This window comes from Podarcis cretensis (assembly GCF_951804945.1).
Source record: "Podarcis cretensis genome assembly, chromosome: 3".
In the NCBI taxonomy this organism is placed as follows: domain Eukaryota; kingdom Metazoa; phylum Chordata; class Lepidosauria; order Squamata; family Lacertidae; genus Podarcis; species Podarcis cretensis.
Window position 1 is genome coordinate 86,080,473 of NC_137172.1, and position 14,630 is coordinate 86,095,102.

The following is a 14,630-nucleotide window of genomic DNA, read 5'->3' on the forward strand; positions in this document are numbered from 1 at the left end:
TCCTATCATTTTGATCTGATTTCATATTATGTGTCAGCCTGCAAACCATCCCACGCCTTGTGTAACAGGACACTAACACAAATAAAATGCTTATATGCATGAAAAGATCTAACTGATAAAAAATAAGTTAAGAGGAGAATGCATCAATATGATGACAAGTTGAAGATTCAACCACTTTGGGCACAAAAATCAAGGTTTAGTACAGGGGTAGCCAACTTGGCAGCTTCCAGTTGTTGTTGGATTCCCAACTCCCATCAACCCAAGCCAGCACGGACAATTGCCAGGGATGATGGGAATTGTAGTCCAGAATCACCTGGATGGCACCATGTTGGCTACCCTGGTTTCATGTCTGAATAACTTCACTGTAAGCATCCTGCAAGATGGAGGAAAGTGGGGAGGAAGAACAATCAACTCACTCTAAAATTATCTGGCGAATTTAAATAAAGTTTCTCTCTTATATCTTCAGAGGCTCCAGCACACAGCCTGTAGAAAATATGGTAATTCCTTTCTTCTTTGCCTTGAACGCAGATCCTCGATTTCTCCAGCAGATAATGTGACACAAATCCACCAACTACTGAATTCTAGGAGGGGAAAAATAAAGCTTTTCTGAATGAGGAAATGGTTATGTTTAAAAGGATTTCCCAAATGAGATTACAAAAAGAAAAGGGAAGCTCCTGTGCAAACCTACCATGCACAAAAAAGTACTGATACCTTTTCATTGAAATGGATTTCGACAAATTTTCCAAAGCGACTACTGTTGTTGTTACGAACGGTCTTTGCATTTCCAAAGGCTTCTAGAAGGGGGTTGGCTATTAAAATAAGAAGAATAAAATGAAAGTGGCTTAATATGAATTTTTTCCATTTGATGCAAAGGTGGGGAGAATAACTATTTAAAGCACAGAAAAGCAAACTCAATTTTTAAATCCCTAAACGTGTTACTCTCTCAAAGAATTTGAATAAAATTACATTTTTCCAAATAAATTATAAGCAGATCATCTTATATATTTATAGATAAACACACAGTCATTTCCACCCTTCCATCCTTTTTTTCAATACACAATTCAAGAAAGAAACCCTCAAGAAAATCTATAAGGCAAGTTAGACTTTGCTCCAGTTCTTAAGATGCTGCCTAGAAACGGTCAGCATTATCAGGTGAGCAAAAGCTAGCTTTGGACAGAAAAAAAAGTCACACATCCAATAGCTTGTTTAAAGCAACTGCAGCTGCATCCCCAAGCACATGAATTATCTCATTCCTTGAGAGAAGGACAATGCACAAGGCCTGCTAGCTGCTTCTGTGATCCCCAGATCAGGACAACTATCTGATGATAACGGAAAGGACAGCCCTGATCCCATGGCTCAGCTACAAACACAAACAGAACCACTGGCCTTGCAACAAGCAGGTGCCTGGAATCTTGCCCAGACTATGGCGTTTAAGCTGCGCTGTCACATCACTGGGCCAGCAAAGACTGCACTCCTCCTTCAGTAACTAACCGAGCCATCAAAAACAATGCAAAACAGCATAAGCACGTGGCCACTTGCAATGGTGGACTGCTCTCCCCAGGGAGACCCCTCTGGCACCATCTTTATCTAGTTTTAGGCTCCAGGCAAAAGCTTTCTTTTTCACCTGGGTTTTGGGCCCTGGATTTGAAAGGTTTTTAAGTATCTTTGGCCTCTTCTAGTGTGGCAGGATCTGTAAGTCCTGTATTTTATTGAGGTTTAAAAAAGTTTTTATTCTGCTTATTGCAGTTGGTTTTAGTATTTCTACTGAGCCTATGAGTTACTTCCACGAGTAAAGCAACTAATAACTGATACAAAATAATAATAGTAGTAGTAGTAATAGGCTATAGTTTCCCAATGGTAAGGAAATTTTCCATGCAGGGCAGGTATGAGGCAAAATAACAATATTAAGCAGATGCAGGCATCATTTGTACAAAACAAAGCTACTGATATCGCTCACTGCAATATCACCGTAAGGCAGGGATGGGGAACCTGAGGCCCTCAAGATGCTGTTGCACCACAACTCCCATCGTTCCTCACCAAGAGACATGCTGGCATGCTGTTAAAGGTCCAGCACCAGTGGGGAGGCCCACATGTTCCCACACCTGTTCTATAATTGTCCTGCTTGACCAGACCACAGCTTACATAGTCCAGCATTCTATTTCTAACAGCAGAGGCTTCTGGGAAATCTTAAGAAAGATATATTTATCACTGGCTCTGCTGTATCTCCCACTATTTGGCATGTAATATCAAGCCTCAGCAGGGATGTTGCACTCAAGGAAGTCCCCATTTAGGTCCCGTCCTCCTCAGATTCACATTACTGCTACACACACACGTTTAGCTAACGCCACATTTTAAAATTGCCTTTGCCTCAGAAAACATTTATCTATTTAGTCCCAACAATGTTTTAGGAATTGGGAAAGGGGGGGGGAGAGAGAGAAGTACAAGCATTAAAAAGGAATTTGGACTTCTGTCTCTAAGGATATTTAAAGAAAACAAAAAGTACTGATCTCAAAATACCAAAGAAAAGCAAAGATGATAGCTGACAGCTCTCAACCAACTTTTTAGTTTTCTTGCATGTGTATGTTTTTTCTTTTTTTATCCTTGATTTGTAACACAGAAAACAATTTGGGTTGGTAGGTGACCTTTCAAGCTATCCAATTTGTCAGGCAAACACACAAAAGAATCACAACAAAGACTCAATGTTTACAAGTACTTCAAATGTGAGAAGATTTTTATTTTTTTTGAAGAGGCTACAAAAAAGGCTTTGTGAACAAGTCCTTCTGTTGTAACAATGCAGCCACACTGCACACATGCATGTTAAGAAGTGCAAAAGAAGACGGGTGCTAGTGTGCAGCAATGGCAGCTGTTCTAGGTAAGATATTCTTTTTCAAAGCTTCCTCCCCAAGCCTTTTGCAAAAAACCTCAAACCTCTAGGTAGCAGGGTTCAGGAACTGTGCAGCTTCAAATGCTACGTCCAACTGTTAGCCGTGGATTTGGAATGCCTATATATTTGACTGTTTTTAAGAGACATCGTTCTCAGGTCTTTCATCATTCACTAAAGGTGGACACATTGCTCTCTGTTTGACACTGGCTAGAAAGCAGGGAGAGAGATGCTCAATCTAGCCCCAGTGCAATGTGCCCTTTCACAAAGGCTCAAATGGCAGGACTTCCCTTTTTTCTTATGTATCTAAATCTATCTTTCTTTCTGTCCATCTATCTATATCTGTCTGTAACATCATATGGGACAATTTTAATTGCCCAGCTGAACAGGAGAATCTTGCTCTCACATGTTATAATGAGCATACTGACTCATTGAAAATCAGGCATAAAAGAATTAAGAATGAAATCTGGCATAAAAGAATTAAGAACTGCAGGATGGTACCAAAGGTACGGAAGGTGGATGGTTCTATCCTTTGCTCTGCGCCGTTCTATCTTTTGAAGCCTTTGAAAGAGGGATGCAAATTTGGAGAAATTCTTTCTCGTAACCCTGCAATGGATTCAAACCTGCCGTTCGCAGAAGGAGTGCTTCTCACCTAAGCCACCTTCAGATAGTCTCCATGCAGAGAACCTACAGGTGGGAAGGGGAAGTGGGACTGTGCCACTGGCTCCGCTCTCAACATTCTGCATGGAAGGCACTAGCCATGCTCCCTGGACATCCATGTGCTGACGGTTGCTCAAGCATGCACTTTCCCTATGTATGGAGGTGGGGCTTGGCCAGTGGCACATGGCCTTTTGCTTCTTTAATCCATGCATAGTGTCTACATGTGGATAATGCCTCGGTGAGTATACAGTACAGAGGTGGGGGATTGTTTGCAGCCTGGGGGTCATATTCCCTTCTTGTGCAATCTTCTTAGACTAGTTTCTACACACATTCATACATGGGCACTTTCTGTGCTGGCTCCCAGATTGTGGAATGCTCTCCCCAGAGAGGCTCGCCTGGCACCATCATTACATGTTTTTAGGTGCCAGGCAAAAACATTCCTCTTTACCCAGGCCTATGGCTATTAAATAATCTATGGCCTGTGAAAGTATGGCGGAGTGGACTGCTATTATTATGATTATTTTACTATTAGGCTGTCTCTCAGTATGTTTTTTATTATGTTTTTATCATTGATGTTCTGTAATGTGCTTTTAATGTTGTACACTACCTGGGATCTTCTGGTAGAGGGCAGTATATAAATTGAATTAATGAATGAAAGAAATAATATACACTCCTCTCCAACAAGAAAAGTAAGAGCTAGAGGCAGGATCATAGTTCAAGGGAAGACTTCTGGGTCTGCAGAGAAAGGTTTAGAGTAGGGTTTTCCAAAACTCGGTTCTCCAGCGGTTTGGAGTTCCCATTATCCCTGACAACTGGTCCTGCTAGCTAGAGATGATGGGAGATGTAGTCCAACAACAGCTGGAGACCCAAGTTTGGGAAACATTGGTCTAGAGGGTGACTTTTGGCCTCAAGGCCTGAACCCATTTCTGCTCTAATGTGGATGAGAAGAGTGACTCCAAACCCAGATAAATTATTGTTCTCGTATGCTATTGCACAAGACTTTGCCCAAGCTCCAAAACCTTTCATAGCCCTCTCATTACCGGCTCACTCATTCTGTAACTCAACCCTGACACACTGCAGTGAAGAAGTCTTCCACTGGTGCTAGTACAAGAGTTCATAGAACAGGTTCAGGTTCTACTTCCACAGATAGTTGCTTTTGCATCCAAGGCCCTGAGTCTGGTGGCAGTATTTCTGATTTGGATTTAAAGAGAGAAAGGAAGCTCATTCCCAATTCCTACAGACCATAACCATTCCGAGGTCAAATGCTGAAAGTGCCTACTGTTTGTCAACTGAAGCTTGACAGAATGAGACACCCTCATATTTGGTATCTTGGTAAGATAACTGGGCACATTCATTAGTATACTTTCCAATACATGGCCTGTTATAAGGATGTTATACAACACCACATTTCAAAATGGCAGTGTGATACCTATTTCTTCCACCTCAGCTAGTTATTGTTAATTCATACAAATGAAATTTAAGCATGACAAAGTACCTTCTACAATTCTGTCATCAATATCTTGACCACTGCCATAGGATTCAGTCAAATACCTGTGGGAGAGAAAGAAAAGAAACGTTATCAAATATATGTTTTCATATTTATATAACCACCACCACCCCAGGAATAATTATCGAAGGGTGGCTATATAAATTGGATTAAATAAATGTCACCACTTTTGCATTACTTTACTTGAGGAACAGCAGACACTGCCATTTCCCTCCTTTCTCCCTGGTTTGTGGGCTGCATCCAAAAGTTATGCAAAAAAAAAGTGAAAGAATTTTTGTGCAGTCGGGACCTCCAAATTACAACTACCTCTCCTAGTAGGTGTGGAACTTTCCAGAAAAAAGAGTGTGGTGTGGCACCAGGATGTAGTGGAAGAGTGGAATTGGAAAAATCAGACAGACAAATACAAGGAATTCAGGAAGACTTCCCTGAGGGGTATGATGCCTAGGAAAGGGTTTTCAGTGACCTTATAGGCCTGCATTGGTGGGGGGGCATGGTTGAGAGGTTGGGAAAAAGCTGCTATATAAGCAGCGTTCACACATGTAACGTTTGGGTGGAACCCTAGAATGTATGTCCTGTGTCTGAAGAAACTTTTTTGTCGTAATATTTTTTATCCAATGAGACAGCATGGCACATTACTAGTGTCTTGGTACGGGAAGACCTCAGCTGAAGTTGACCTCTGGGTCCATCACTGATTCTCAGCCTAGGCAATTTCACAGGGCCATTGGGAATGTAAAATGATGTTAAACCCATGAACACCATCCCTGAGTTCCTTGGACAAAGGGCAATAAAGAAAAGTAAATTATGAGTGCAAGGAAAGAATCATGATGCGTATTTTGAAAGCTTCCTGTCACCAGGAAGTCTCTGGGGCAGGTGGGGCTCCCTGTACATAACGGAATCACCCTGGAATTGCCATCCATGCTGTTTTGTGTATCTGAATTACACCCATTAGGAGTTTCACAATTTCTTAAGAGAGATTAAAACAGCCAGCACACAGTATTTTATTCAATGGTAATGTTTTCAACTAGATATACAAACCGTAAAACAAATTTAGTGTTTTCTGTCTTGCCAGCTCCGGACTCTCCAGACACAATGATCGACTGACTCATCTTGAGTACTTTCATATCACGAAATGCTTTATCGGCTGAAGTAAACATTTAAGAGGACATTAAAATGGATTCATATAAAACAACACAGATCAATGTTTTCATTAGCCTTTTGAACACTATGTAATGTTCTTGTGTAAGCATCATCTGAAGTAATGAAATCGCAATGTTTTGAAGTATTCACCTGAAGTTATTTACTTCCTGAGAATTCTTTCCAATACCAACAAGCAATATCATGCTAGACAGACAAATAATGGTACTTTATTTATTTACAACATTTATTTCCCACTTTTATACAATGCAATCTATAAAGTGGCTGACAAATATATGAAATTCGCATTTGTTGTGGTTTTTAAGAAAAGAAACACATTAAAGGAACTAGGTCCAAATAGAACAGAAGTAAATAAGTAAAAAATAAAATGGGAGCTGAAAGAGCCCTCAAGCTACCTGTCTTTAACATGGCACCAAAATGAACAAAAAGTGGGTCAGAAGCAAATGTTGTTTTGGAGGCAACACCACTGAAAGCACCCACCTCACCTCCGATGGGGAAAGCCCATTGGATGAGAATTGTGGTTAATGGGCAACCTCACAGAACACATTGCATTAATGTAACCTGGAGACGGCCGATGTATGGGCAACAGATTAAGACAGCTGGAGTAGGGTGACCATGTGGATCTAGGGTGTGATGCACCCACTCCTTAAAAAGCCCACTCTGGGTGCAATGGTTTGCAATAACTACTAGTCAGTTACCAATACTCCTTTGGGGCACAGACGTTGGAACAACTTCAGTTGTTCTTGGGTGACACTGATTATCTGGATTCATTTCAATCTGGGTTCTAGTTCTGAGACTGAATCAGCCTTGGTAGTGCTTTATGGAGAGAGGGACAGTGTATGACCCTGTTTTCCCCTCTCAATCTCCCAGTGGTTTTTGATACCATTGACCACAGTATCCTCCTTGATCGACTGTGTGAGATGGGAATTGGAGGCGCTGTATTACAGTGGTCCTACTCCTATCTGCACAGTCAAGTCTAGAGTAGCATTAGATGCGTGTTTTTCAACCACCTGTCAGTTCCGTCATGTCCCCAGTGCTACTTAGCATCTAAGAACCTAAGGGTCCACTTGGGATAATCTGACCACTCTTCTCCATATATTTGTTAACCTCAAGACTGGATTGCTGCAATGCACTCTATGTGGGGATGGCTGTGGCTGTGCTTCAGAAGCTTCAGGTAGTGCAGAATGCAGCAGCTAGACTGTCCCAACAGCATGCAACACCTTGGCTAAAACATCTGCACTGACTGGTCATATTAACCATGCCACTTTCAAGGCTCATATACAAAGCCCTGAACTACCTAAGGACCTTAACATGCATGCCTTAAGGACTGCTTGAGCCCTTATATCCCAGCTTGATCAGTAAGATCATAGAGGGGAATACTGTTAATTGACTCCTAAGTTACAGAGGCCCAACTGGCCTCTACAAGCTTGCCATTTAGCGTCACTGGTCTCATGCTGTGGAACACTCTGCCAGCAAAGATTCAGCAGGTACCATCACTTTTTAGTTTCAAGCATGCCTTGAAGATATTTTTAAGCAGAGAGGCCTAGGCAACTATTTAAATTTTTTGATCAGCCATTTAAACCATTTTGTACTGTTTTATGGTGTTTTATATTTTACTGCATACACTACCGTGTTAGGTTTCACAAATCAGGGATATAAAAATGCTTCTATAAATAAATAAGCAAGCAAGCGGCAGCTAGATCATTTTTCTATCAGACCATACAAAGCAGGCACACCAAACAAGGTTAATGAAAGGCACTTATGCCTCCAGATGTTATGCAGGCAACCATGAGTGGACCTAATCCTTGAAGGAAATCATAATCCCAACAAGAACAAGCAAACTACCTTGACCATGTTCAGATGGACTTCCTACCAGTTCTCCCATCTTGTCTCAATTCAGATTCAGTTTAATTAGACTTCCTAAAATCCATTACTAATACCAGGCACCATCTTAGGATACCTTAGTGACAGGAGACAATTACCCATTTTTCTCCGTTTAAAACAAGTGAGAAAACACCCTAATATCATGAGCCAAATAAACAACGGAAAAAAATGCATCAGGATTGGAAGCAAAGGCAAAATGGTATACTACTTACCAATTGCGTAGACATGCGGGGGCAGTGTCCCTAGTGATCTACCCTGATACTTTTTAATAGCATCTGATGAGTAAAGTTTAGGTATATCAAAGTATGGGTTCACTGCTATCAGGATGTTGGCTACGTATGTCTGCCAAAAGAAAACATAAAAGAAAATCCATAACGGTGTTTCATTGATTTGGAATTTCTAAAGACTCTAGAGATCTACTACAAAATTCAAAATGAGAACGTGACTTTGAGATTGGACTCGTGTATCTGTCAGGTCAATCTCATTGCTTCAAGAGCCATTTGAATTCAGAACCATTTTGAATTCAAAGCATATATAACAACCGCATGTGTTTTTTAAAGCTGCATTTGTTAAACGTATAATCTGCAATTAAGAACCTTTTCCAAAATTGTGCAATTATACACCAAGCAATGAAATTAATAGCAATAATCGTAATAACAGCCCAATGCAGACAAAATATGTAACTTAGGATTTAGGGGGCAGGAGTGCAGAAAGGAGGGGAAATGTATTTGATATAATTGCGTATCTGTTTCTGGCACCCTTGCAAAAGTTTCTTCCTTCTATTTCACAGCTGTCATTTGCCAGAGCAGATGGTGGGGACTATGTGTCATTTAGTCAGAATTCATTACATGCAATCAGGCAATCTGATAGCTACATAAAAGATTAAGGTGGCCAACTGAGCTAGGAAGGGTCAGAGGTGGCATGTGCTTTTGTTTTGTTTTTTAAAGGAAGGGGGGAAATGCATCTTTACTATTAACATGCCATATTCTTGTAATTCAGGGGAAGAGGGAAAACATGTAGAAAGGGGCTGTGGGGCCATACTTTATAAGCATGGGCCATCTGAGGTAGAGAAACCTTTGCAGGTTTGCCTCTTCACACACAGGTTCCCCTGGATTCTGGAGCGTGGCTTGAGCCGTTGTTTGTGACAAACACCTCTACCTCCACATTTTACAAGTCAGTACAGTACTTACATAAATTCTGTCCTTACTGTATCGAACTTTTACATTGTGTAGGAGTGTAGCTTCATTTAAATACATTAGCGAACCTACAAGGAAAGCACAGTGATGTTTTATAACACAGCACACACACTTGTTCCAGTTTTTATTACCTTTCTTCATCTCCAAGTAGTACACAGAAAACAAATGCTCTCCCCAGAGAAGCTCGCCTGGTGGCTTTAGGCAGCAGGAAAAAACAACCCTCTTCTCCCAGAGCTTTGGCTAATTAAACAATCTATGGCCTTTAAAACTTGGGGAGGGGGTATTGTTTTGTTTGTTGTTATGCTGTATGTTTTTTTATTTAATAAAAAAAATATAAAAATAAACTTTTTAAATAAAATATAAATATAGAAATAAACTTGTTTAATTAATAAAAAATAAATACAATTATTATTATAATACACTCAGGCATAATATGTTTAAAATGGTACCTAAACATACATAGTGAGCCCTTGGGCGGGGGGGGACAAAAAAATTATGTTCCTCTCTTGGAAACACACCTACAATACAGTATATCAGCTGAAATGGCAAGACTGATAGGAAAGATCAGAAATCAGGAAAACCAATTTGTGAAAGACTGGATTATATTTTCAATATATTTGAGAGACCACTGTAAACAGTTGAAATCATTGGTAGGAATACAATGACACTTGTAAAGTAACATGAACTTTTTATATGATGGATATATAACAGATAGATTACAGTAAAAGATGCAGGGGGGGTCAGAAATTGAACCCATGGAGGGATGGAGGGAGGTCTGAAGGTTCGAGAGAACTTTGTTCTTTTTCTGTTTCTTTTTTGTGCATATAATCTTTATGTAAAACTAATTTTTAAAATATTATTTTTTAAAAAATGGAAACATACCTACAGGAATGAACCTTACTTTTTGAATGGCTGTAGTACAGGCCATGATGTGTACAGTGAGAGCCAGGAAGCAGCAACAGCACTCTGCTAGAAAACTACCCTAAACCCACATTTTGTGCTCTTGCACAAAAAGCTAGTAATAAGTCTTTCAGCAGACTTTCTTCAATCATAGGCGGAAAGGAGCAGTTCAAAATAAAATGTTAGCTGCCCATTTGTTCTCCAGGGATATATTGGGATAGCTTTCATTCTTTCCCCATACTATCTAACATCTAAACAAGCCAGTCAAGGGCAACACAGCTGCAGTTCAGATCAAGGTCTGTGTTGCTTTATTCTATTTGTTATATTTCTGACTCAGTGAGCTATACATCACAAAAATGTGTCCCTTCTCTGAAAAGCAAACCAGGGTGAACAGAGTTCATGGATTTGCGCATGCAGTATCCCCACGCCCCAAACTTTTTATGTGCAGAAGATTAAATCCAAATTCCAACCTCCACAAATACAAAAGCTGCTTCCGCCTGCAGTGTGGATCCAGTAGAGAGATCCTGCTGGCAAGAGGTGGGAGAGAGTGGTCTTTTGCCAATTCCCTCTCTGTCCCCCGCACCTCCTTGCAGCCCTAAGGATCACCTTCCATGCTGTTTTGGAGGGGCTGCAAGAAGAAGAGGAAGCTATCAAAAGTAGCCTTCCTCCCTTCTGCTGGTGGGAGTGTGCCTTTGGTAGAATTCCACTTCAAGGATGCTTCCCCACCAGTGGCAAAGCCTGGTTCTGAGCCAGAGTGATTCAAACTAGGTTTGGGGCTCAAGACCCAAATCACTCTTTCAAGCAGAGTCTGGATCACAAGACAATATGCATCTTGTCTTCGGATAAATATAGCATATGGGTTAACTGCAAAAATTAAAGATCTGAATGGGGAAATAAGTACAGCTGGCTAGCCAAGCCATGTTTTACAACTTTCACTTACAATTATCTTCCACATCCTTCTTACTGTCTTCTTCTGCAGGAAAGACTTGGTTGATAGCAGCATGAAAGGTCTGTAATTGAAAAAGAAGATAATGTTGGCTTCAGCTATAAACTGAGAAGATATATGAAGAAACAATTTACATGAAAGCACTTTATTTAAAAACTGAGCTGCACGGGGGGAGAGGGGAGGTTCAGACATACCCAGTCAGTTTTTCTGACACACAGATTTCCCCAAAATGCTAATACCATTCAAATATCAGAAATACAAAAAAAATAAATCGGGGAACACTACAGATTGAGGCTACTGCATTTGTGTTAATGGTCATGAGTTCCTACCTAGGAAGTGTGGCAAACATATGGCAGCACATGGCTTAGTCCCATCTAGATTCAATTATTGCAAAGCTCTCTACTGGGGCTTTATCTGAAGAGTCTTTGGAAACCTCAGTTGAGCCAGTGTGCATCTGCAAGGATGTTGGAGATGACTGACCATTGGTCCATATTACCTTCCCTTGTCCTCCTCAAGTTAGGTAAGCCAAGGTATCTTTCTTTGATTTCAAACATCCTGGATGTTTCATTTAATTGAGCAGCAAAACTGTTATATTTTGCCTACATCTACACTTGACTATCCAACTTGTGATGTTGCAGGTTGTGTTAATAAAGACTTTAAATGTAATTCAGCCTTCAGAAACATTCCAGTTAAAACAAACTGCAACCATGCACCACCATATCAAATATTTTGTCGACTGCGGGTTACACACAGAACTGCTACAACAGAACTGCTAATAATAACACTTGGTAGGCCCCAAACCCTTCTACTCATACACAAGGTTTTTCAAACTGCCCTTCTCTAGAGCATGCCCACAACACCTCTGGAAGCCCTCCCACAAGGACCTCAGCATGGCACCCCATGGGTGCTAGAAGCTGCTACAAGAAAGGACTAGTGTCCTCTTCCCTTTGTGCAAATTGTAGATGTTCCATCAAAGAGAAGAGAGCTGGGAAGTTTATGTGGGTGACATTCTATGCAAACTTGCAACTGGTTGAAATGCAACCAATTTATTTTAAACAAGCAATTACAGGTCAGTGCAGACATTAAAATAAACATATGGTTCCGCTGAGATCAAAAGAGGATCAGTTTTGTCAAGAAGAAAGCAGACGGCAGAGGGGGATAAAGAGCTCATGCTAAGTAAGACATATAGACAGTCATAATATACTAGATCCCTTAGCATACTTTTTAAACACATTTCCTAGTTTACACATGTATATTTGCAGTGCTTGAGCATGTGTTTTTACTTCTGTGTATCAGCTGCCCCTCTCACCAGGGTACAGCTTTACTGAAAATGGTTTTCAGACACCTCACATCTGAGATTATTTGAAAAATAATTCTTAAAAAGACATTAGAATTAAAATAAATTATAAATAAAGGGTATCACTGTCATCCACTTAAAAAGTGATATCCAGATAAAAATGTTTCACAAGGCTTCACAAGTTGACTTTCAGCACAATTCAGTAAAATTTAGCTATGACCAAGTCCCATTAAAATAAATGGGATTTAAGCTACGAATGAATGTCCGATTCTATCCCATTATCAGAGATCTCTTGATTTCCAAAAACATACCACTTATCTGCAATGCTGGTTGGGATTCAGCCAACATGTCAATCACATTAATTTTCATGGAGAAAAATGAAGTTTAATTTAATATAATATCAAAATACCACGTGACATTTATATAGCATTTCCATATTTTCAAGCTGCTTCACTTACATTATATTGCAGAAATCCTTACAATAACCCCATAAGGTAGATTAGCATTATTTACCTGCAGAAACAGGACTAAGACCAAGAGAATGGCTTGCCTCAGGAGACCTAGTGAACTCATGGTCCTACATGAACTCACAGACACAAAATGGTTCTTAGTGTGGACTGCTCTGGTCTAGGTCCAGTGAGGAAAAAATGTATTAACAGCTAAATAAGGCTCAAATGTGGACAACCCCATGTCTCATGGCAACACCTTCTGGAAGCCTGCATTTACTGAGAAATTGGACATATTTACAACACCCTCAACATTTTCTTGAGTCAAAATGAGAGTACCCCTAAACATTTATTTAGAAAAAAGCACTGATTATCGCCTGAGGAAAACCCACCAACTTCCTTCTCACCGGACTTCTTCCTTAGGAGACATACCTAGCTCCCCTGGCAGAAGGAAGCCTGTGGCTTCACCTCTTGACCTACAACTAAGATTTCCACCAACCATCAATGCGTTATTATTTGTTTTGCAGTCTTACATTCCAAATTTAGATATACAAAGGGTAAAAATAAATAAACCTACAACCTATTGATTTTCTGTACATTGTTTACCCGTGCCTCATTGATTCTTTGTGACTCACACAACAGGAACAGTTGCTTTTTAAAAAACCTGCTACAAAATAGCAACCTTTTCAAAATAATAACCATATTTATTAATAGCATTACTAACTTCAGGGAACTCTAGACATTATTTTAACCTCTGACCCTCCAGATGTTGCAAAACTACAGCCATCATCTGTCCCAGCAAGTGTGGTCAATGGACAGAGCTGATGGGAGTTGTAGTTCGGCAACTTTTGGAAGGCCCAAGATATTTCTAGTTGTATGACTGCAGCTGAAAATGGCAGCTAACTACAGTGGTGCCTCGCAAGACGAAAAGAATCCATCCCACGAGTCTCTTCATCTAGCTGTTTTTTCGTCTTGCGAAGCAAGCCCATTGACGGCTTAGCGGATTAGCGCTATTAGCGGTTTAGCGGCTTAGGAAAGGGGGGGGGAGGAAAAAACCCCGCAGGAACTCGCAAGACATTTTCGTCTTGTGAAGCAAGCCCATAGGAAATTCGTTTTGCGAAGCACCTCCAAAACGGAAAACTCTTTCGTCTAGCGAGTTTTCCGTCTTGCGAGGCATTCGTCTTGCGGGGCACCACTGTATCTAGCTTCCCCAAGTAACATCTAGTACAATTTGCCTTGTGTTACAATGTCACAACTTCCCACATTTTGCACCACCAACAAACAATGGAAGGTGAGGGAAATCCATATTGTGGTGTCACGATATGACGTAAGCTGCACCAGGCATTGAGTCCGATTCAAACTTAGTTAGTAAACTTTGGTCCTAATGTAATCAATCGGACTTAAAACATGGCTAACTTGATCCACTGATTTCAATTAAGCCTAAGTAGGGTGCAGGACACAAATACTTTGCTAGAGTGCCTTTGCCAGTGTGCCCCACCCAAGAGGCTCTGCTGCCGTCACCACCACTCCATAGTGATACCTCACTTATGGAACTCCTTCCCATTGGATGTACAACTGGATATCTCAATGTTGTCTTTTAAGCAACTTTTAAAGTTGCATTTATTTACTTGGGCCTTTGGAGGAAGTTGAGGTATTAAGGCTCTTTTGAATCCTTGACAGTGTCTTCTGAGGTCACTTAATTTTAATGTTACATTTAAGGACATTTTAATGTATACTGTAGTTCCGTTGTGTGGTTTT

The 14,630-nt window shown here is 40.5% G+C and overlaps 1 protein-coding gene across 4 annotated transcripts in view; it reads right to left on the minus strand.

The window, feature by feature from the left end:
• The window catches only part of MYO6 (myosin VI), a 79,377-nt gene that overhangs the window by 62,284 nt on the left and 2,463 nt on the right, over nt 1-14,630 (minus strand). For all 4 annotated transcript variants that reach the window (XM_079970387.1, XM_079970389.1, XM_079970388.1 and 1 more), the window contains exons 2-8: nt 11,124-11,193; nt 9,278-9,351; nt 8,300-8,429; nt 6,084-6,189; nt 5,037-5,092; nt 712-809; nt 417-581 (exon numbers count right to left, since the gene is read on the minus strand). In XM_079970387.1, the coding sequence (XP_079826513.1) occupies nt 417-581; nt 712-809; nt 5,037-5,092; nt 6,084-6,189; nt 8,300-8,429; nt 9,278-9,351; nt 11,124-11,193 (699 nt within the window). The remainder of the gene's footprint in view (nt 1-416; nt 582-711; nt 810-5,036; nt 5,093-6,083; nt 6,190-8,299; nt 8,430-9,277; nt 9,352-11,123; nt 11,194-14,630) is intronic.